The 23,844-nt window shown below is 29.0% G+C and overlaps 3 protein-coding genes and 1 long non-coding RNA gene across 6 annotated transcripts in view; 3 read left to right on the forward strand and 1 right to left on the reverse strand.

The window, feature by feature from the left end:
• Lerp (lysosomal enzyme receptor protein) overlaps nucleotides 1-2,687 on the forward strand; it is a 27,039-nt gene extending 24,352 nt beyond the window's left edge. For both annotated transcript variants that reach the window (XM_011644870.3, XM_025219274.2), the window contains 2 exons: nucleotides 69-168; nucleotides 2,560-2,687. In XM_011644870.3, coding sequence (XP_011643172.2) covers nucleotides 69-161 — 93 coding nt within the window. In that variant the 3' untranslated portion in view covers nucleotides 162-168; nucleotides 2,560-2,687. The remainder of the gene's footprint in view (nucleotides 1-68; nucleotides 169-2,559) is intronic.
• On the reverse strand, nucleotides 465-22,160 carry LOC105431001 (thioester-containing protein 1 allele R1). Of its 2 annotated transcripts, none has more exons than XM_089078498.1 (28): nucleotides 21,951-22,160; nucleotides 19,061-19,133; nucleotides 17,970-18,162; nucleotides 17,616-17,840; nucleotides 17,036-17,286; nucleotides 16,586-16,744; nucleotides 16,103-16,274; nucleotides 15,810-16,001; nucleotides 15,625-15,726; nucleotides 15,410-15,543; nucleotides 12,680-12,800; nucleotides 12,434-12,577; nucleotides 12,218-12,337; nucleotides 12,083-12,137; nucleotides 7,622-7,841; nucleotides 6,743-6,860; nucleotides 5,975-6,161; nucleotides 5,614-5,774; nucleotides 4,660-4,798; nucleotides 3,935-4,053; nucleotides 3,721-3,860; nucleotides 3,086-3,305; nucleotides 2,515-2,892; nucleotides 2,262-2,414; nucleotides 1,986-2,161; nucleotides 1,510-1,681; nucleotides 1,282-1,384; nucleotides 465-1,129 (listed from the first exon to the last, which is right to left on the reverse strand). In XM_089078498.1, the coding sequence occupies exons 2-28, from the start codon at nucleotides 19,117-19,119 to the stop codon at nucleotides 921-923; spliced, it is 4,422 nt and encodes a 1,473-aa protein (XP_088934624.1). In that variant the 5' UTR covers nucleotides 19,120-19,133; nucleotides 21,951-22,160; the 3' UTR covers nucleotides 465-920. The 2 variants fall into 2 exon arrangements, with proteins under 2 accessions (XP_088934624.1, XP_088934625.1); XM_089078499.1 differs by lacking the exon at nucleotides 7,622-7,841 and adding an exon at nucleotides 11,531-11,672.
• The window catches only part of Trf2 (TATA box binding protein-related factor 2), a 45,665-nt gene continuing 29,585 nt past the window's right edge, over nucleotides 7,765-23,844 (forward strand). The window contains exon 1 of the mRNA XM_089078501.1: nucleotides 7,765-7,897. Coding sequence (XP_088934627.1) covers nucleotides 7,847-7,897 — 51 coding nt within the window. The 5' untranslated portion in view covers nucleotides 7,765-7,846. The remainder of the gene's footprint in view (nucleotides 7,898-23,844) is intronic.
• On the forward strand, nucleotides 15,441-16,427 carry LOC148936345 (uncharacterized). Its single transcript, XR_016139615.1, has 2 exons — nucleotides 15,441-15,566; nucleotides 15,646-16,427. It is a non-coding gene; the product is annotated as an uncharacterized LOC148936345 (long non-coding RNA).

A 23,844-nucleotide genomic window follows, 5' to 3' on the forward strand; every position in this document is an offset into this window, starting at 1 on the left:
ATATAATATTTTCTTTATTTAAATGTTGCATATATATTGCAACATTTATATCTTGTTTATTATCATAGGTTGATACCACTGAGGAAGCTAGACTTTTGCTTGATGCTTCTGATCCCATGCAGTGTCAAACAGACAGCGATGACGACCTTCTACATGCATAACAATGTGGTATTATTATCTTTGTTTTAGATTATAGACTGCATCATTGAGTCGCATGTTATTTTTAATGTTTCTGTATAAATTGTCAAATAAAAACCAACTTGAAAACCCTATAAGATGAAGTATAGCATTTATTAAATATATTTTATTGATAAATTGTGTTTCGTATTTTTCTACTATTTTTTTATTGTTTCTGTCATTTTCTTTTTTTTATGTAAAAATAAATGTAAATATGGAAGAAACATTTTATATAAATAGTTTAGTATTAGAATTTATTAGTAAAGGACTTTTAGATATAATAAGAATTTTATAGTATAATAAAAATAACTTGTATTTATATTAATAACAAGAAACATTATTAAGTTTTGTTATAAATTTAGTATTATCAGTACTTAAATCTTATGTCAGTTTGATTTGGATGTTCTATAAAAATTGTTATATCTTATATTCTGTATAACAAATATGTATACTTTGGTCGCAACTTATATAGCTTATTTATGTATGTTATCTTGTTAAATTTAAAATTTCTAAAATAATAAGAAATAATTATTCTCAATAACTATATATATATATATATATATATATATATATATATATATCGCACACGCACGCACACGCACGCACGCACACACGCACGCACGCACGCACGCACGCACGCACGCACGCACGCACGCACGCACGCACGCACGCACGCACACACACACGCACACACACACACACACACACACACACACACACACACACACACACACACACACACATTATAAGTACTTATAAAGCAAGAAGTAAAACGAGAAGAATGTAAATTGTAAATATACAGAAATATAATTGTGTGACGCAGCGGACACTGTAACATTATCTTTTCGTTTTCCGGGTTTTGAAATGCATATATCTTCGCAATCTTCATCTTCGCATAGGTCACATAAGGTTGTCGTCTGTCTAGGCTCGTAAAATACTCTTGCTCTTCTCGCTGCGCATGCAGAAACAAAATAAAAAGAAAAATATTTCTTTAAATCTCTTAGAAATCATATTATGTGTGTGTGTGTATATATATTTCTATCTTGAATATTTTTTACATTTTATTAGATAAAATTGATTTTTAAAATGTTTTATCATACTTACATGAATCATAATAGTCATAAATAGAAACGGGAACTGGTTTTTGTTTAGCTACTTTGTGCGTCCTAAATGCGGACACTGTTGGACAATATTCTTGTTTCACCATCTATAATAACAAATAATTTTTATTTCTTATATACTAATTGTTTTTCTTATCAAATATCTTTGTGCAAGATATCCAAATAATTTACGCAATATCGGTTATACTTCATGATCCATGATATACTCCACCTTGTCAAAATATAAAACCACCATTGTATCACCATTTCTAGTTTCCACACGCTTTACATGTGATGATATTTCTAAACTCGGTAATGAATCCCTATCTACTGTGAAACCAGATGGTAGGCTTACTTCCATAACAGCCATGTTACTTTCGTTTGCTTCCTTGATTGGAACAAATCTGACAACAAATGGCTTGATTATAATCTCTGGTCAAAAGAATTATTATAATATCGCTATTTAAGAATAAAATTATTTTCATTTTTTTACGTTTTCAGGAGTTTTGAATTTAAACGTAGATATTTTACATATATATTTACGTATACATTTATATATACATTTTTTTTGTTAAAATAAAAAATAAATTTAAAAATTATTTCTCTCTTCCATGATAATTTGCACTATTAAAATTGAAAAAAACTTTCTTGTTCATTAATTTAAAATTAATACATTTAATTAATTAAATTAAATACATAATACCGTACCCTGAGCATATAGAAAGTTGTAAATGATTAGCATTTGAATTTTTATCTACTTGAGGATCCAACGTGAACAACGGCCATGCTCCAGTTACATTTAGATTATATTGATAAGAAATTTGCACCAGTACAAAGCCTTTACCGGATGCTGTTATATTGACAAATCGTGTTTTCGCAGGTAACTGTAAAATGAAAAAAATAATATTTTATCGTGACAAAGTTTAATGTACACATAATACAATTTTTACTAATTCTTATTATTTCTTATTAATTCAAACTTACTATTTGCTTTTGTAGTATCATGGAATTACCGCTATTTATATTCATATAACCTTCGCCTTTTCCTTCATATTTATATGTGATACGAACTGAATTCGTGTCCTTCGACAATTTTTCAGCGAGCTTCGCCAATGCTTGAAGCCCGATCACAGTATCCTAAATTATTTTATATATAATTTTTAATTGGAATTTCAGTTCGTCTTTTCACGCATATTTAAAATATTATAATTATATATATTTTTGAAATATTGCTTACTTGCGTCGATGCAAAGCCACCTTCTGTATTTCTTTGTTTCACCAGCCACTTCATCACGGGAATTGCATCTGCGACTAAATTGCGTCTGAGATACAAGAGTAAAGCGTACGAAGTCATCTCGACATCAACGGAACGTGGCAAAGAATAGTGCGGATTTTTATCATCTTTTGGAATGGGCTTACTCCACCATTTGAGATCCTGTTTTCTCATAGCTTTCGATTCCAAGAAGTTAAATGCCGATGTCTCATATGGATGTTTCGCCAAATTTAAAGCGTAGGCACATAGGCTTAATGCATATGTATCGTTTAATCCTTCCATATTACGAACAATATAATCAACAGCTTTATTTATCGTATTTCGATATTTCCCCACAGACTCCTATATTAACATATACGAATTCAATAATTATGCATGAAAATGGAGTTTTTATTTTGCGTATTGCGTTTTACTGTGTTTTTTCAACAAATAATTATAATTATCTCTTTAAACAATGGAATTAAATGATTATTAAATAAAAGAGTATCACTAATATGATATTAAATAAAAGAATATCGCTAATAATTGTACTTACTTCATTTTCTAGAAAAGCAATGAGCGTGTATGCTGTCAAAGCCAATCCTTTTGCAGCTCCACCCTGCATATCGCGATGACTTACTTTTCCTACTTCGGGAAAAGAGCCATTCGGTGCTTGATTATTGGATAACCATTCTAATGCTCCGTTTATGATCCTATCCTCAATTGCTATATATTCCGCCGCTTGTTTGAAAGATTTTGCTACGAAGGCTGTAAGCCTGATGAACGAAATGTTTATTTTATAATAACAGAACAAAAAATGAAGAAGGCAACTACTTGGCGAACTCGATTTTAGGCGTCTGACAATTTTTCTTTTATTGAATTTATATATATTAATTCAGAATTAATTGCTTATATTGCGAACTACATGCCGTTATTTTTTAATGGATTTATAGACGGCATATAGTTCAATTTAAACAATTCTGAATTTATATATATATATATATATATATAAATTCAATAAAAGAAAAATTATCAGACTCCTAAGATCGATTTCGCCGAGTAGTTGTCTTCTTCATTCTCTGTTTTATTATTTGAAACTTGGCCTAGCATACTTTGCATTGTTTATTTTATAAATCAAATACCTTGTAAAAATGTAATATGAATTATTAAACAATATATGCAATTTTGTACCATGTACTTCCGCTAGAATCCGACATGCCAAACGCACTAAATGAACCATCAGTATGTTTGTAAGTCAATTCTTGTTGGTAACCGATATCCAAGTATTTTAAAGCTTTGCTTTGTACAGCTTGCGTTAATTGATTTGTATTCTAAAAAAAGTATTTTTTTCTTATGTGAAAATTATATGTTTGTGTCATATAGCGGCAGTGATTATTATTAATACCTTGAGATAGTTTAAAATGACAATATTCGGTACAAAATTCAACATATTCTGCTCGCCGCAACCAAAAGGCATTCTTATTAAATTTGCCAAGTTTGGGATACTAGGGCCCAAAATATCACCTAAGATATACGATAAATAAAGAAATAAAACACTTCTCAAAATATTCTATCCAGAAAAAATTATACAAGTATTATACAAGGTTTCCCGGCATCAATTTGCGATATTCGCAATAATTTTCAAGTTATTAAATATTAAAATTGCACAAATAAGAACGCGCGGGAGAAAGCGCTCGTCCGCCTGATGCGTAGGACGAATAGGAAGCATGAGGCGGCTACTATCTTTCCCCTCGCTGCGCGCCCATCGCCGAGCGCTGGATGGCCATTGTCGTCATGCTGGGCCGTCCTACGGTTCAGGCGGGTGAGCACTTTCTCCCCGTGCGCTCTTATTTGTGCAATTTACACTTTAATATTTAATAACTCGACAATTATTGCGAATATCACAAAATGATATAAGACATTTTCATTATCTCGTTCCCCTTCACTTTCTTACGAGCGGTGTTACCCATGCTGCGGGACTGTATAGATATTTTACATGCATACATATGTATATATGTGAATATGAAAAATATTTATTAACATTCATTATAAATAATAAAAAGTCTGGAAAAAATCAATAAGATTCTTTTAACTTGAAAGCAATATGTATAATTTAAATAATATTATTACCAACTGCAGATATTTGTATATTCTCAGATCCTGGAACTGCGTTGTTAGGTATATTGATGGTAACATTTGCACTCGTCTGTTCAACATTTCTTAAATCCAGAAATACCGCTTCATTTCTGTATTGCGTTTCTCCTTCAGCCTGAAGTAGAACAATATTTATATCTTCCCAGCAAGCAAAATGCTAGTAATTTGCTAGCAGATTGGCAATAAATTCGACCAGATATTGACTGCAAAGCCATCTGTGTTCGCATTAGGCTCGGGATTTGTCGACAAAGTCTGCTGACATGCTATGCCAGCAGATTGGCGGTAGAAACCGAGCAGAATCTGCTGACATGCTATGCGAACAGATTGGCGGCAGAAACTGAGCAGAGCCTGTTGACATACTATGCAAACAGATTGACGACAGAAACCGAGCAGAACTCGCTGATATGCTATGCCAGTGCTATGCAGATTGACAGCAAAAACCGAGCAGAAGTTGCCCTAACTTCCTTGTGGACGATTACGTCTTGCATCAAACATATACATAAAAATACGTAAATAATAAATGCATGTTTAAATTTTGCTTATGATTTCGCTTATATAAAAAGTCTGATAAATTTTGCATGCGAGAAACGGACGCCATCTAGTTTTCTAATATTATTGTGTTTAAATATGCATAATAACCGAGTTCTGCTCGGTTTTTGTTGCCAATCTGCTGGCACAGCATGTTGGCAGGCTTTGTTCGGTTTTTGCTAGCAATTTACTGGCATAGCATGTCGGCAAGCTTTGTCATATTTTTGAGGATAGTTTGCTCACATCGTCAGATATTACAGATTCTGTGTGCAATTTGTTGCTTTTTTATCATCAAATATTGGTAGCAGGCTCTGCTCAAAATCTGTTTTTGCAGGTTTTGCATGGGAGTTATTATTATCGAACAATTAATATAATATGCGAACAAAAAATAAAGATTATTACATTGACAAGTAATTTATGTTCAACGCTGTCGCCAGCTAAAACGCTATTAGCAGTCGCTTTAATACTGATGTATCCCAGTTCTCTTGGAATAATCATGAATGATACAGTCGAGCCGGAATTAGCTTTTACATCTACTTTCTTTGTGCGATATAACTCCAATTCTGAAAAATTATAATAAATTATTATAATAAACATCAGTTTCATTCCGTGAATTATCGTAAATTTATCATAAATTATTATATGTGTTTATTATTAAAATATATTTGTAAGCTGCATATGTTACTATAATTACAAATTACAAATTAGCTATTGTTATTTCTAATTCTTTTTTTGATCTAAATAACATTATGTCACAACTTACTTGGTGCATCGTGAACTTCGTTGGAAACTTCCGCAAAATCAAATTGTCCCTCATTCGTTAACAGAACTTCGGTTATCAAGTCCTTATTCATGTAATTGAATACCACGATTTGTATCCCTACGATTTCTCCCCGAATCACCGAGTACGGCAAATCGATGGATATGAAGAATGGTTTAAATACCTTTAACTAATAAATAATATTTTCATATGAATATAATTATTCTGTAATTATGACGTTAATTCATCTTATTTATTTATAGGATAATTTCTTTTTTATTATTCGCATTCGCATAGATTTTTATCGAGATTATTCGAGATGCATTTATAAAAATAAGATATATGTATATAAAAGATAGTCGTTATATTTTATTGTTATAATTAATCCAACATTGCACCATTAGAGATTAAAAGAACAAATAGATAAAAAATCAATGTGCATGATTTAAGCATGTTATAATATTAAAATAATAACAAATCTTCCTAACAAAGTGTGCTTGCGAAAAAGAGAATCAGAGAATTAATAGAACTTTCAATAAGAATTTTATGATCGAATTTCTCTCATTTATTTTGTTATAGCAAATTTAATTTATTATTGAATTTATATTTCGTTTTTGAGAAAAAATTTATTTGGTATTCGCAGTTACATAATAAATTCAATTTCATTGTCAGAACTTTCTATAATTTTGATAATTTAAATACATATATTACAATTCATTAATATTTCGATATTTCGATTTATATAAATGTATATATTTATCTACAACAAACCTTTCTGGGTTCTTCTATAAGGCCTAATCCGTGCGCGTCATTGACAGAAAATGCAGTCAGTACCCACGACGTGATGGAATCTGGTACGTTTCGTCTCAATTCAGTTTTTCCATTATATCTGCAAAAGTACATAACATTTTTATAATCACGCGACAAAGTGAGCTATTTAAAATCGCTGAGAATATTCTTTATTTTGAGTATTCTACGTTCCATCCAGATAATAAAGAAAACAAAATATATGATGAATTGATTTCTCCGAAAAGTAATTTTTCGGATGGTGATAAAAAAAAATTACATTGCGGCTGTCTAGTGAAGCAACAATACAAAAGTATACACGATACAAGCAAGAGAGCTGATATAACATGAAAATAACAAACGTGTTAAATTCTTACATTTGTATCCTTCACCTTACAAATGTTTTATGTAAATGATATATAGATAGCAAACAGTGTTACAAACAAAAATCGATCGTTCTCTTATGCATGGCGTGACATAAGACATAAGACATTGTTTTCTAAGAACTCTGAAATATATTCATGATACGTAGAACAAGCTTTTGTAACGCAACTTACATTTACATTCTTGAGAAATATGAGATTGTACCTTTACCTTGATCAATTTTCACGTAACTGTACAACTGTACTGTGGAATGCACGTTATTTACAGATATACAGGGTGTCGCTGAAATACTTGCAGCAATACGTTCAGAAGTAATTTTATTTTATAACTATGAAACGGCTAATTATTTTCTTTTCAATTTACATGCACCCTCTATATATATATATATATATATATATATATATATATATCGCATATACATAAATGTGCATATACACGTGCATAAATAGAGTAAAAGTATACAAGATACGAAATAAATACCCTGAAGAGAAGTTTGTGAAAAGCCAGGTGTTTAAGATGTCATGCATTAGGAATACACGGGGCTTATTCCAGACAGGGGGTGGGATGCGAGAGAATGCATAAGGACCTGCCAGCGGTGGTCTTGTCGCTAATCTGTGCGTGACAGGTGGACCAAGGTCTGGTCGAAGCGTGGACACCCCATGAGGCGAGCCTGTTATTCTACCTTCCAAAATTTCTGGTCCTGCAATGCAATTCTGCATGTTGTATTACACCAACTCCGATTCTGGATCGAAAAAGGTAACTATACGCAAACATAGTCGATGTAGCTTAATGATGATTATCTCTCGGTACTCTTGAAAGGTTATGATTACTTTTACAGAATGTTTCGAATTTATTATTACCTTTTTTACTACCTACAAAAAGAATTTGCTTAGTTTTAATATTTTTCATTAGTAGAATTTGAATATATATTTTCTCTATTTAATATTATATCTGATAAAAGATTTTCAATATCCAGTTTTACGTCTAAAATTTTCCGGAATTTATGTTATTTATTCTTTATTATTAAAAGCTATAATAGTCTTGATATTAGTACAAAATAACACATTAGAATAGTTTTTTTAATTTTCGATAATTCTGAAACATTCTTTATATATATATATATATATATATATATATATATATATATATATATATAATCAACTTGATTAAGAAGTATTACGTTATGAATTTAATGTCAAACGATTCTAAAGATCAGAAGTTTTTTGATCTTGAGAAAATTTGTTTTACACTTAGTTCTTTATGCAATAGTTAACATACAATTATTTAATAATTAAGTTTCAATTTATAATTAAATTATTTGATAAAACAAAAACAAATATATCTATTATTATGAATAGAAATTTAAATTTTAAATATAAAATGCAATAATGAATTACTTAGAATAATTTTAATGTATGAAAAAATAAATAATGATTAAAAATGAAATAATGATTAAATATATAATGCTTAAAAATAATTATTTATTATAAATTTGTAAAAAAAGTTGAATTCTGTAATAAACAATTGATATTTTTCACTTTACCACCTCTTTGCATCTACTATAGATTTCATAAACTCATATCTATTTCTGAAAGCTTTCTTGCTACTCTCAAATAAATACATTTTAATATTTTTAATTAAACATTATTTTTACATTAAAAACTTTTAATGTTACTATAAAATTTGGTAAAAATGAAAATTAGGGGACCACTCTCCAATGGCCTTGACCTTGATATATGTTGTCGAGATCATGACTCTGAGTAATTTTCAAAAAGTGATTTTATCCATCGGACGTCCTTCCTTAAAAAGTTATAATCATAAAAAGTTAATTAATATTAGAAGGACAATAAGATATAGTCAAGCATATGAAATAAAAACTGCATAAGTTAGGCGATCTCACGGACTTCAATGACATTAACATATATTGTCAAGGTCATCATTCTGAGTAACAATCAAAAGATTCTAGCCATCGCTTGACGTATACATTTAAGTTCAACTTTGCGTAGAAAGTTATAAACCTATGTGGAACCCTGTTTTGTGTCAAAAAGTGTATGCGTGGAATCAGTATGTTCCGTCTCCCCTATGAGGGGGCTCCACTACTGAAAGGAATAACCTAACCAACCCTTATTACAGTGATAAGTTCAATCTATATTCAAATCTATATGTTGATACACTGATAAAAATTAAATTTCAAATCATATAAAAAAAATATATAAATTTGAATACCAATCGATACTACCGATCTGTGAAAAATGTCGATAGAAATAAACAACAGTTACGATTCAATGTTGAAGGACATATTTGTTATTGTACGCTTACAGATACCCTGTTTACAGATATCAACGATTTTCACAGATCAATAGTGTTACGATCACCATCAGTATCGTACCGATATCACCATCATATCGACAATATATATTAGCCAGGCACTTAAAGAACTTTAATACGTGTAAAATAATTACATGTTGTAACATGCATTTGCATGAATTTATTAATATGACGTAATTTTGATTGTTTGTGGAATTTTCTATATGAGAAGAAAGTTGTACGGAGTGAAGTGACATGTCCGATTATATGGTTGATTATATTGTCCTTCTAATATTAATTAATAATAATATTAATTAACTTTTTGTGCTTATAACTTTTTAACGAAGGACGTCCGACGGATAAAACTTTTTGAAGGTCACTCAAAATCATAAACTTAACAACATATGTTAAGATCAAGGCTATTGAAGGGTGGTCCCCTAATCTTCATTTTTACTTAAAATTTAATGTTAGTATTAGATTGCGGAATTATATTTTGTCAAAATTTATTTATATAAAAGAAACGATCAGAAATAGAAATATCTGTTTAATAATACTAAAGATAATAATAATAACATTAAGAGCACAATAATAATAATATAAAGAGCACAAACGAAGTATTAAATTTATAAGTTTGTAATGGTAAAAAAATTAATAATATATATATGTATACAGGGTGTTCTAAAACTCCCGCATTTGGAGTATACTACGTGATTTTTTTATGCTAAAAGAAACAACTTTTTCCTTTAGAAAAATTGCGTGCGAGTAATTTTTACAGTGGATTAAAAGTGACGAACGACGATGAGCGCGTATGTGCGTGTATGTGCGTAGCGGTCAGGGCCGGCGCGCATTCCTCAGGCCGACGCATGAGACTTAATCTTTGACGATTTCATGTACTGTATTAGTTAAAATATAATACAAGTTAACAAAATAAGTATTATTTTCATCCTTTACATAATGATTTAATAAAAGAATTGTCTGATTTCGTAGCATTATCTGGAAATAAAAATAAATGTAAATTGTATGGTGTACGAACTAAACATTCTATTATTTTAATTATTTTTTTTATTGTCGTATGTGCAATTGCATATGACAATAAAAAAAATATTGAATTTAAATATTTATTAATTACATGAGTATGTAATCACGAAAAGTAAAAAAATTGATTTTTTCATAATAGTCTAAATAATTCGTTAAATTCAATATTTTTTTATATTGTTATATGCAATTGCACAGTAATTAAAATAAGAGAATGTTCAGTTCATATACCATATTATTTATATTTATTTTTATTTCGAGATAATGCTACGAAATCAGATAATTTTTAAATTAAATTGTTAAAGGATGAAAACAATATTTATTTTGTTATCATATTTCATCATATTTTAAACAATATAGTGCGTGAAGTCGTCAAAGATTAGGTACCAGGCCGCGCCGGCTTGAAGATTACTCGTCGCACGCAATTTTGCTAAAGGAAAAAATTGTTTTTTTTTTAACAGAATCACATAGTATACTCCAAATGCGGGAGTTTTGAAACACCCTGTATATATACATATTATTTAAAATGACAGTAATTATATCCAAATATTAAATAATATTTAAATAATATACAAATTTCCCCAAACTCGCAGAAATTTACATCTCGCAGTATACAAGACTCCGAAAAATTGAAAATTCTTTCCACCACCATTAGTTATCCAACGTCATAAATTTTTCACCAACAAGTTCAATGCGCAACTTTAATGCGAAGCATTCTAGTTTGCATTATTTCTTGTTGTATGCATGCTTATTACATGTTAATATTTTGATGTAGATATGTAGCATATGAGTGTATATGAATGTAAATTAATATCAAATCTTTTCACCAAAAAATTTTAGTTCAAAGAGGAAACCATCCCACCATAAAATAAAACAGTAGTTTGAAAATGCATTAAAAAGATGTTACAAAATAGTATGAAATAATTTTAATAAAATAATTTTGTTATGCAATTAAATAAGTATTCAAGTGAATAATTAATTTTTTACAAAATTTACAAGTAATGTAAAATGATGATGCATGATAATTTATTATGTCATTGGCATTACCCAGCGTCAAGCGTTTGCCAAAGCCAAGTTTCAGGGAAATTCTTGCGAACTTTGATCTTCTCGGGCGGTAATGCAGCAGCCTGGCCTGAGAATGCTGCAGGGGATGCATACATCACGTCCTCGAAACTAGATCTGTAGTATACTACACACATACAAGCTCGGTTAAAAATTATATATCCAGTCTGACAGAGATTGGCTCAACGATCAATATTGATTAAAAGAATAAATCAAGAATAAAGATGTTATTCTCATGCTGTATTACAAGTAAATTGGTACATGGAACGGTATTCATAATTAATTTTTATATTTAATTCTTAAATATGGTCTCAAGATGCTATACAACTCTTTTATTGACTGAGCGATTTTAAGATCATCTAAGGCTCGGCTTGAAATAATCTTAAATGTAAGAATTGATTATGAATAGCACCCATAGTTATCTGATGTATCGTATATTCTACAAAACGCAATTTAAAAATACTTTATAACAGATGTGTGCGTTAGTCTTTCACTAAGTATAGTATATTTTAAATTATGCATCTTGATTATACTTACGTATAGGGAAGTTCTCATGGACGTATCCGTTTGTGAGGATTATTAAACCAGTTTTCTGTCAGATACATTCGTTATTTTAATTTAATTACTAAAAATTGAAAGAATACAAAACTAAATGTCATGAAAAATTTTTACTTGAAATACGTCATCCGCTGTTCCTGAACCGGGTCTCCAAAGAGGACGACCGAAAAATGCATCTGTATGTGGTGATACTTCTGCTTTATCATATGACTGTAATTCTTTGTACACTTGTTCCTATGTGTAATTAACGAGTACAATAAGAATAAAGTAAACATGAAATCACATATAAAAATTTACGGATATTTATAATATGTAGTGTATATTACGTACATAAGAGATATCATTTCCGGATTTCAACAAGAGGGATCTCTGATCAATACCCAATAATCCAACGAAAGAATTTGGTTTCGTGGATATCACGAGATTAACACTTTCCCCAGGCATAACTTCGCCAGGTGTTATTTTAATATCGACCTATAAATATGAGATATAATATTACAATATTATTTACATTTACATGCTCTCTGATACAGACTAGTATGATTTAGACATTTTAGAACTGTTGTAATAACTTACGTGATTTTGAAGTATTCCTGAAAATTCAACATCTAATGAGTCTGCTATTACTTCTCCATCTGTCCGTATGTAATATATAATTACGTGCGCAGTAGGTGTCATGACGTATGTCGCTAAAAATCTGAAACGTATTTTTGTCATGTAGAATATTAATTTTAAGATAAAAATCAAACAAGAATTTTGAAAGGCTTTGAAGATCTAGTTATCAAAGTTGAGTGTAAAGTTTGAAAATCACAAATTATTTTTTTCTATAGTCCGATTCGAAAAATCTGAGCAATTTAAGATTCGTCTATCAGAAAATTCTCTTCTAAACTTTGATATCAGGAGACACTCAGGAGATAATATCTCCGGTGCCAAGTCAACCGAATACTACCATGTGACTTTAGGCGAATACTACCATGTGAGTTGGCGAGATGCGAGCATCCGAAATTGTCGGATCTAATAACGGCTAAACCGATCAACTTCAAGTAGGCTTGATTGATAGCTTGAGTTCGACTTGCATAATAAAAGTATTTTTATTTTTCTATTACGTGCCTCACTAGCGGAGATCTTTGCTACGCAAAGATTTGGAAATTTTTACTTTAAGAAACGTCATTATCGTTGTTCTCATCTACGGTTGCAATTTCTATCACGGAGGCGCCACTGTCCAATGTACACGCACCGGCGGAAATGATGTCTGTGTGCTCGGCGCGCGGCCGCATATGCACATGAAGCGCGTAGGAGATCGCGGAGCGGAGGGAAAAAATAGTGGGGGCAATTTTTTTTTGTTGCATCCTTGATGCAAGACGCGCGATCGAGAGAGAAAGCATAATCGGACGTGTACCGAATTTCGATGTCCCATTTTTGTCTCACATACTTGACGCTAGGCGAGTGAGAGATCGCGGTGTCTCTATACGTCGCGCTTTTTTCTTTCTTTCCCTCTCGTTCTGATTAATTATTGATTATTCAATGATTATTTATTTATTTAATTGATTATTTAAATATAATTATTAATTATTTAATTATCGCGTAATAATTCTTTTATTATATATTTTTAAAAAAGTTACGTGTAAAATTACAATTATCATTGCGGTTTTGGACATTGAATGTCTTACAGCTATCTCAAGCAGCCGATATTAAAAATTATTTTAAAAAATAATGAATTCACGAAACTCTATTAAAAAATAAGAAAGATTATATTCAATAATAATAAAAAGTTATTAGTAAATAAAAAAGTAAAAATCAAAATAAATATTTTTGAAATAAATATTATGTTGTAAATTTAAAATTTGAATTTGTAATACTGTAATTATATAAAATATTATTTCTATATGTAAAAGTATTATTTCACGTTACATTATAATATAAAAATGTCAAGATGCGCTTTTCAAATATAGAAAGATGATTAATACTACAAAATATCTGATATCACTATAAAATTATTTTTTTACAAAAAGGTAAAAAAAGGGTGTCAAGTATAGTAAGATCCTATTTAAACCTAAGTGTTATATCACAATCTTATTAAATTCAAATAGTATTTAATATTCAACCCTAATGTGTATGTCATTTATATAAAAGATTTGATATCAAACATGTGGCGCCAAGTTATAGTCTTATTATCTCGAAAGTTAAATGTATAATTGCTTTTAAAAAATGTAAATCAATCAATGATTGATATCTTTGTATTCCCATTAAAATCTTTTTATTCTAAAACCCAAGTGATAGTAGCTTTAATTTTTTTTTTTAAATAATGATATAAAATTGCATTTAACGTAATTAATATATACATCATCTATATAAAAGATTTGATATTAAAAAAATGATGCCAAGTTATAGTCTCATTATCTCGAAAGTTAAATGTAGAATTGCTTTTAAAAAATGTAAATCAATCAATGATTTTTTGTATTCTCATTGAAGTCTTCTTATTCTAAAAGCCATGTATTCTCATTGAATCTGATGATTTGATCTTCTTATTTTAAAACCCAAGTGATAGTAGCTTTAATTCTTTTTCAAAATTATGATATAAAATTGCGTTTAACCTAATTTAATTCAAATGATGTATCTAACATAAGTGATAGTAGCTTTCATTTTATCTCAATATATGTATACATAATATTCAGGCATATCCTTTTGTAAAGAATTTTTAAATACATGTATATTTGAATCGAATAGAAAATTTAATTATAAAGAATTAAAGAGATAATAGTACAAAATGAAAAAGAAAAAAATTTAATTTAAATAAAAAAATTTTTATGTAAAATGAATATTATGTATACATATATTGAGATAAAATGAAAGCTACTATCACTTATGTTAGATACATATCATTTGAGTTAAATTAGGTTAAACACAATTTTATGATATCATAATTTTGAAAAAGAATTAAAGCTACTATCACTTGGATTTTAGAATAAGAAGACTTCAATGAGAGTACAAAGATACGAATCATTGATTGATTTACATTTTTTAAAAGCAATTGTACATTTAACTTTCGAGATAATAAGACTATAATTTGGCGCCATATGTGATATCAAATCAACATTTGCTATCAAACAACATGGCACAACATTTGATATCAAATCTTTTATATAAATGACATACACACATTAGGATTGAATATTAGATACTATTTGAATTTAATAAGATTGTGATATAACACTTAGGTTTAAATAAGATCTTATTATACTTAACATCCTTTTTTTATCTTTTTGTAAAAAGGTAATTTTATAGTGATATCAGATAAATATTTACCTGAACGATGTCGTGTATTTGTCTTGCACATAGATCGATCCTGCATCTAAGATATTACCGCGGCCAAGTACCTCATAACTTACATATTTCAACGGAGTGGTGGAATTTACTTCAATTTCAATATAATTATTCACCTTGCAAATTTAAATAATTATAAGTAAGATTTTTTATCTCTGAGAAAATTTGAGCATAATAATAATGAATGAAAAATATACCATCGGTTTTTCCGTTTTCAGAATTGCCTGGATGTATTCATTGCTTAGGGACGTAGCTTGATTAGTCGAGGGAAACCATTCGTGAAGATTCAAATATTGTGCCTGCGTATATATATATATATACACAAACAATCAGATATCACGTATTTGTAAGACACACAAGAAGATCTGATTAATAATTTTACCTCTATATTTAAAGGAAAAGAGATGTTATCCTTTGCCTTAGGTGGATAAAAATCTAGTTGCACCATACCATGTTCGTCTAATTTCCTCGTAATATTTGAATACGCCGATTGATTGTATGTGTATCCATATGCAATCAGAACATCATTTTTGATATCTTGTACTGGCGATCCGTCATGATATGTTAATTTTAGCTGCAAAAAGTATGTATGTAATAGAATTACAAGTTATACTGGATAACAAATTATAACTCAAATGTTCAAATTTGCCTGTCTAATATCATAATAAAACTTACGAAAGCAGTATATTTTAATCCCGGTTTAAAATATTCCGATGTTCTTATGAGTTCCATCGTATATTTGTGTTTATGTAGCGTTATTTGTATCGAAGTATTTTGTCTTCTGGTAGTTAATTCCTCTTCCACCACCACATCAATCATTACGGGTCTTTCATATTCGTCAGTCAGTCTAACATATGCGTATAATACAATATATTATAATATATATAAAATATCTCATGATTTAAAATTTAAAATATCAAAAGAATAATATAACTTTACAATTTTTTACTCCAAACAGAAAACTTTTTACTACTATAATATTTTGAGAAGCAAAAAAGAATTTAAGACATTCTATATAATATTATACATGCTTGTAATATCATTAAATTATACATGCTTGTAATACCATTAAATTATACATGTTTGTAATACCATTAATATTATACATGCTTGTAATACCATTAATATTATACATGCTTGTAATACCATTAAATTTACCTTAATTCAGACAATATATCGAAATCGACCGTAACTTTCCCATTAATCGGTACTACTTTTCTCACAGGTTGTTGGAAAATCGGTTGAATAACGCCAGAAAAAATGTCTGGATAAACTGTTATCGTAGCTTCACCTTTTACTGGTTTTCCATAAGTGTACCTGAATTATGTCCACTTACAAATGAATACTTTTGGTCAAATTTTTTATATAAATATTGAAAAATCTTTACATGTAATTTAAGTAAAATCAAAAATGTCAAATAATTAATTGTTGATTCTTTGAATAATTACAAATTTTTTAAGATAGCTAAAAATTTATCATTAATCTTATCAAATCTATTTTCAAATTTGGTTCTAATCTAGAAATAAAACAAAATAAATTTATAAAAAAAAAATCTTTCGCAAAATTTTTCAAATCTCCTTTGTAAATTACTAAAATATAGTCGCTTACTTTGCGTGGACAGTTGCTGTAATTTTTGATTCTTTGAACTGTACATGTTTTGGCGAATCAATCGTCACTTCGAAATTTGGTAGAACGTATTCCGCAACTTCAAATTCCTTTTCAAACGTCTGATCACCTACATTAGCAATGAGTTTCCACTTGCCTAAGACTGGCGACTGCGATAATTCTAATTCACTGCCGAAGATACCGTGAGTAACTGGTGGTCGATTCCATTGTTTGATACGATTACCATCGCCATCCTGCAATAATTTTTTTCTTAACTTATTTTATTTGATGTTATTTATTTTCAAGCAAAATTGTTTGTTCATTGTCCTAAATATCAAAATTAACGCAACATGTACACTAAACTTCGTGCATTAATACATCCACACACACATACACATACACACACACACACACACACGCGCGCGCGCGCGCGCGCTCGCACATGCACGGAGAGAGCAAGAGAGGAAGGGAGCTAAGGAGGGCGAAGGGGGGGGGGGAGAGAAAGAGAGAGAGAGAGAGAGAGAGAGAGAGAGAGAGAGAGAGAGAGAGAGAGAGAGAGAGAGAACCATATACACATACTTACGATGATATATATGTCCGTTGGTCTCACGATACTTGGTCTCAGCCGCGAATCCAATATTATACAACGAAACATGACTTTGTGACCGGGTTTATAAATCGCCCGATCGGTTTGAATAAAGACAGAGTAACTTTTATGTACATATTCGACATCTACCGATTTATAAAAATCGATACCGGATAAGCCGCGTGCTATAAGTTTATACTTTCCTGGCGTGGTTTCGCCAATCTAACAGTAAACAGAATCAACAATATAAATGATAAATTAAGACAGATTGTTGATAGTTTTTATCTTTTTTAACAAACTATATAACTGTTATAAATTTATTTGTGGATTGTCGTAAACATTTATACATACATCTAATCTCAGAATCTGAGTAGAGTAAGGCTCAACAACTGCAGTCCGAGAAATATTGAATATTTTGCCCGTATCGAGTTCGCCACTCAGTTCAATGTATATCGCTGACGGCGTTGATACTGCAGTGACACTTGCCGCTACATTATATTCTGAATCAGGACGTACCACTTTTGGCGCAATGATCGTGTAATACCTTTAAGAAAAATTAGAATCTTTCTCATTGTACTCTTTTCGTTTTCTTGGAACTTATCAAAAACTATATCTATTGTTAGTATTGTTAATACTGAGAAACTATCCCATGTTACAGCACAATCGAACACATGTGCCCTTATTTGTAATTCAAAAACGATTTGTTATTATGAAATATCATGTGATCTTAATGATTTTGAAAATTTGTGTATGTCGATTATTACTATGTACTATTAAATATTATATTATAAAGTATGAAAGAAGATAATGAAAGCATTATAAATATATATATATATATATATAATAAATATAATACATATATATATATATATATATATATATATATATATATATATATTAACACAGTAATAATCGACATACACAAAATTTTTAAAATAATCATTAAGATCACATGATATTTCATAATAACAAATCGTTTTTTAATTATAAATATATATATATATATATATAATATATATATTATATTATATATATATATATATATATATTAAATTTATATATATATATATATATATAAAACTTATGTATATAAATTTTATTTTAATTATTGCAACTTTCTGATATCATATTATTTTAAAAATATAAATAATAAAATTATAATAAGTATACGCTAATATCTTGTCCTTACAATTATTTTCTACTTTTAAAAGTTTTCATGAAATGTTTCTATAATATTTCGAAATCATTTAACTATAATAGTTTTAAACTTTTACATGCACTAAAAAAATCTTTATTTATTTCAACAATCGTTTTATGTAAAATTTTTTTATCTTTTTCAAAAAAATAGATTTATTAAAAATTATATTTAATTAACGTGTATATTTGATGCGTTTTTGAATAATTATTTTTTCAATTTTTGGTAACATTTGATTTCTACTTACGATTCTGCGGCTATATTTGAGATTATTCCCGATATCAATAAAATGCCTAACCATTCCATGTTCCAAGAAAGACCTATAGTGAAGGAAAATCGAATGTATTTAATGTAATAAAGTGTGATTATATGAATGCACAATTAAAAACTTGAAAAGTGTTCAAAGATCTTCGAAAAATTAATATTTTTTATATGTACAAAATAATATCAATGCATTAACTATAACTTCAACATAATTTAGCTTATAATCTTCAATCTTCTTTTTTCAATAAAAAAAGAATATTTTTATGTTGTTCAGAAAAATATAAAATCATATAATATTGCAAAATATCAAAAGATTTGTGTTTTCCACAGAATTATCTTCCATACAATTATTTTTGCAATAATGAGAATAATTAATATAATTTTTTTTATGAACGTACAAGTGAAAATTTCAAAAGTAGTGATAAACACAAATGAACACATAAAAGTGAAGAATTTTAAACAATTACAAGTAATTAGATGCCATTATGTACGTAAGTGACACAATGCGCGCTGTATGCACAGATGCCCGTAATTATGTCGCCGTGTAGTTTCCTTTCTTTGCGAAAGCTTGTATTCCTTATAATACCGGTTTTTCCGGGAATCTATTATGTATACTCGTCATCATTAATTTTGAACATTCTGAATACGATAATTACTAGCCAAGAAGAAGAAGAAAAAAGGTGATGGATAAATATCGTAACCGATTATTCCTCGAATTAATAGTCTCTATACAGTCATGTTAAATTATGATGTTAGAGAGATTGAGAGAAAGAGAGAAACAGAAGCTGGGGAATTCCGACAAAGTATATGGAAATATTTTTTGCACATACATCCGCGTATTATATAACACCTCATATCAAACAAATTATTTATATTTAGTGAGAATTTTCAAAGTATTGTATTTGTAAAATTCAGCTTTATAAATTATTTTTATATTAATTATAGTATAATTAGTATAATTACTTAAAAGTATATCTATATAATATATCCAAATATTTTGCAAAAATATATCTCAATATTTTGCAAAAATATAAAATAATTAAATACCCATTATATATATATATATATATATATATATATATATATATATATACAACATTAAATCTCCACTATATATAAAATATATAGTGGAGATTTAATTATCATATATTGCAAAATTCTTATTATATTTTAGAAGTTTATTTCATTGAAACAGTACAACAGTACAAACGATATCACGTTTTGTATTTAACTCTATTAAACTTTAAACAAACATTGTAGAAAGATAAACTTAATCATGTCTTTCGATGACATAAAAAAGCAACAATATTTTTATCATAATTGTAGCCCGAAAATACAAAACAATTTCTTATCTATCTATTTTGCGATAACTACTTGAATTAATATCACTTTTATGTTTTGTGAATATTTCTTAATAATATAATATTTATTTAATTATTCGCATTAAGTCTAAGTTGTAAAATTATTATCTTTTGTCTTTTTTAGCAATAAATAAATTTAATTTACACAAAAAAAAGAAAAGAGAAAATGCAATTTTTTTAGAAATCAGTTTAAAATTTTTCAACGTTATTTTCGTTGATAATTCTTAGTTATTATATTTTTCCCATCATTTAAGTAGTTTTAAGTAGTTTCATTTTGATTTTTGAGGCAAAATCAAGTTTATTTAGGTTAAATTCAACTCTAAAATAAAATACAAAAAAATTTAGCTTATCTAATATTTCTCTTTCTCTCTTTTTCTTCTCTCTTTTGCAATAAAGTGATACGTGATGCTAAATACGGAGAATACTGCGAACGGAGAATATAAGATCGAATTACGTTCTTAACGCTGAGAATCTTGTAACATTAGTAGGATTTAATTGCATCTGACACTTTTGCACTGCTCCGTTTCTTTTGCGAAGAAAAATAAGACGTACATAGTCGTAAATATGTTCTCAACTTCTATGTTTGCAAGATGTTCTTGATCATATCTATTATATTAAAAAGATAGAAAATATTGTGTATATCATTCAAATAGATCATTTCACAATATATGTTGATAATTTTTAATTTTTTAATGTTTCGTTAAATATTTTTCGTAATACTTTATAACATTAATAACACAATATAACATATTGTATCAAAAAAAGATAATAAACAAGTTTTAAATACTTAATTAAAATACTTTTCACTAATTTTTCATATAATTTAACATTTTTAACATTTTTCATATAATAATATAAAAGAAACGATAATTTCCGTGTTTATGATTAAAAGAAAAGAAAGATTTGTCACGCATAACAAAAATTATGTTTTTCATCTAAAATTTTAAAGATACATAAAGTTAAATTAGAAAGTTGCTATATGTATTATAATTTTTCTCGATATTCTCGTCAAGAAAAGATCGACCTCAAATTGATTAAAGAATCTGTCATTAAAACAATGTGCGGGAAGTGGAACACATCGTATATGATAATAGAGCGAAATTCTCAGCACGAAAGTATTCATATTAGGCCATTCTACTTTCCACTTGTTTATTCCGTAAATTGGGAAATCGGTGGATCTCAATTCAGCAGTCTGTCGAACGTTCCGTCGATTAAATTTAGCCATCAGTGTGGTTAAAAGTCTGCAAATCACTAGCCGCAACGAAAGTATCGCGACCGATTCGTCGCTACGACTTTGGAACTTTCACCGACGGGGATTCAGGGCAATCGTGAATGAAAGAAAAGAAAAAAAAAAGAAAAAGAAAAGACGATTCCGGCTCATTGAAATGACCAGACGACCGCGATTTTGCGTTATCATTGTGAGGCTGCGAATAAGAAAAAGAAAAATTCCTCCTACGAGGACAGGCAAGGAAATCGCGTCATCGCACAAAATAATTCATCTCGGTGACTCACCTGGCCAGAGACGGAAGCGGACACCTTCCTCCGCTGCACCAAGAAAATCACGAACTTGACGACCGAGTTGGATCGCCGTAGATAGTTTTGTATTTCGTGTCTTCTGCGATGCAAAAGAAGAAAACACGGGGGTGGACGTTAAGTCGGAAAGTTGGAAAACTCTTGGAGAGTCCACACCTTGCTAACGGCTCAACGGTTAAGCAAGCACTGACGGCCACTACCAATCATGGCTGCAAGAAACCGGGCAGTGCAGGTTTTCCTTCCGCCTCCACTGTCTCTGGCGCACCGGGCCACAACGATCTTTACCGTTAGATAAAAATAACGCGAATAATACATCGGCTAGGACTTACAGAACTTTCATCGCAAAAGAATTCTACTTAAAAAGACATGATTTAATTAATTAATTAATTTATTTTTTTTAATTGTCCTTAATGTTGAATCTAAAAAGACATTATATAAAATAGAGTTTTGCATCGACAAGTGTGTTTTCATATACGTGAATCAAATTCAATTATCACGGGAAAAAATTTGGGATAGAATTAATTTTTGAAATGGATGTTTCTTCTTTCTTTTTTTATTTTTATTTTACACAAATTATAATTATATGTAATGTTTGCACACGCTTATCCGAGTTCAATCTCGTTTTCTGAATTGAATCAATGTGATTGCTCATAATTTTTATAGATAATTATTTTATAGATAATTGCATAACACAATACATGTTCCCTGCAAGATAACATGCGATTTTATATTATTAAACTGTTTTAAGATTTATTATAATAATATTCATCATATGCATCTATTTCCAATTATTTAATACCAATTATTTTAAGGATAAAGGTTCAAGATAATGTGTATGTGTTTATTTGTGGCCTAATCCTATTTTGATTCAAAATTTGAATGGTAATGAAATTCCAGTGAAATTCTAGTGGGCGAACATGGATACGATTAATCTTGACACATCCTGTGACGCTACACGGTGTAATCTCAATATCCTTGAATAGGCAACACCTGCAGCTTGTGGTGACTTTAACGCGTGTCCCGGTTAGCGAGAGTAGACGAGGCCATCGTGTATGTAGGCCAGCGGAGGTATTTTGTATTCTTTTTGGCGATATTTATTAGTATATCTGAAACTATTGAAAGATATTATGTGTTATATTGAGATTTCATATACTTTTGAATACAAACGCAGCTAATTTATAAATTTCGTCGTTACAATTTTTTCAAGCGACATTTTTCAGTGAGAAGTATTGCTACGGAGAAAGATGGATCATAAAAGGAGATCTAGCAAAAGATATAGCATTTTTTTAGATCATTATCTGGATTGTAACGAAATGCTTTATGAGAAGATTAGAAATAGGCTCAAGTTTAATATTATATATTTAAAAATTTTAATGAAAACTAATGATCAAGTTTTCTTTCCCAGGAAAATGATATTTATATAATATTTAAATAATATTTATATAAAAATAATATTTCATACATTATATTGAGCGAAATAATTGAGTTTAATTATTCAATAATTTTGGAATGAGTATTTGCAAGATTCGAAATATATTTGCAGATAATAATCTCTGCTTTATAAAGAATTGAATCTTTATAAAGTATTTGAATTTAAAAAAATTATTAATTTAAAAAATATAATGCGTAATGCTTTTAAATAATTTTCATTCTATATTTTTAATTGTATTGTTATTATATTTAATTTTAATGATTAATAATTTACTAAGTTATAGTTATTAAATATTATAATAACTCAATTATAATATTTAATTTACGTTTTTAATTAATACTAAGATCAAATCTCAATATAAATACAATTTTAAAAAATAGGACAATTAAGAATCCGCGCGGTAAGAAGTGCGCTAATATATTTTTAGAAATTTAATATAAA

This window comes from Pogonomyrmex barbatus, unplaced genomic scaffold (genome assembly GCF_055798465.1).
Source record: "Pogonomyrmex barbatus isolate J1 unplaced genomic scaffold, ASM5579846v1 scaffold23, whole genome shotgun sequence".
NCBI lineage: Eukaryota > Metazoa > Arthropoda > Insecta > Hymenoptera > Formicidae > Pogonomyrmex > Pogonomyrmex barbatus.

Coding starts and splice junctions, on each gene's coding strand:
- LOC105431001 (XM_089078498.1), bottom strand. CDS start 19,119: ATGGAATGGTTAGGCATTTTATTGATATCGGGAATAATCTCAAATATA. Junction 6,162..6,742: donor TTATAGAAGAACCCAGAAAG/GTTTGTTGTAGA, acceptor ATTATTTATTAG/TTAAAGGTATTTAAACCATT. Junction 5,775..5,974: donor CGAAGTTCACGATGCACCAA/GTAAGTTGTGAC, acceptor ATAATTTTTCAG/AATTGGAGTTATATCGCACA.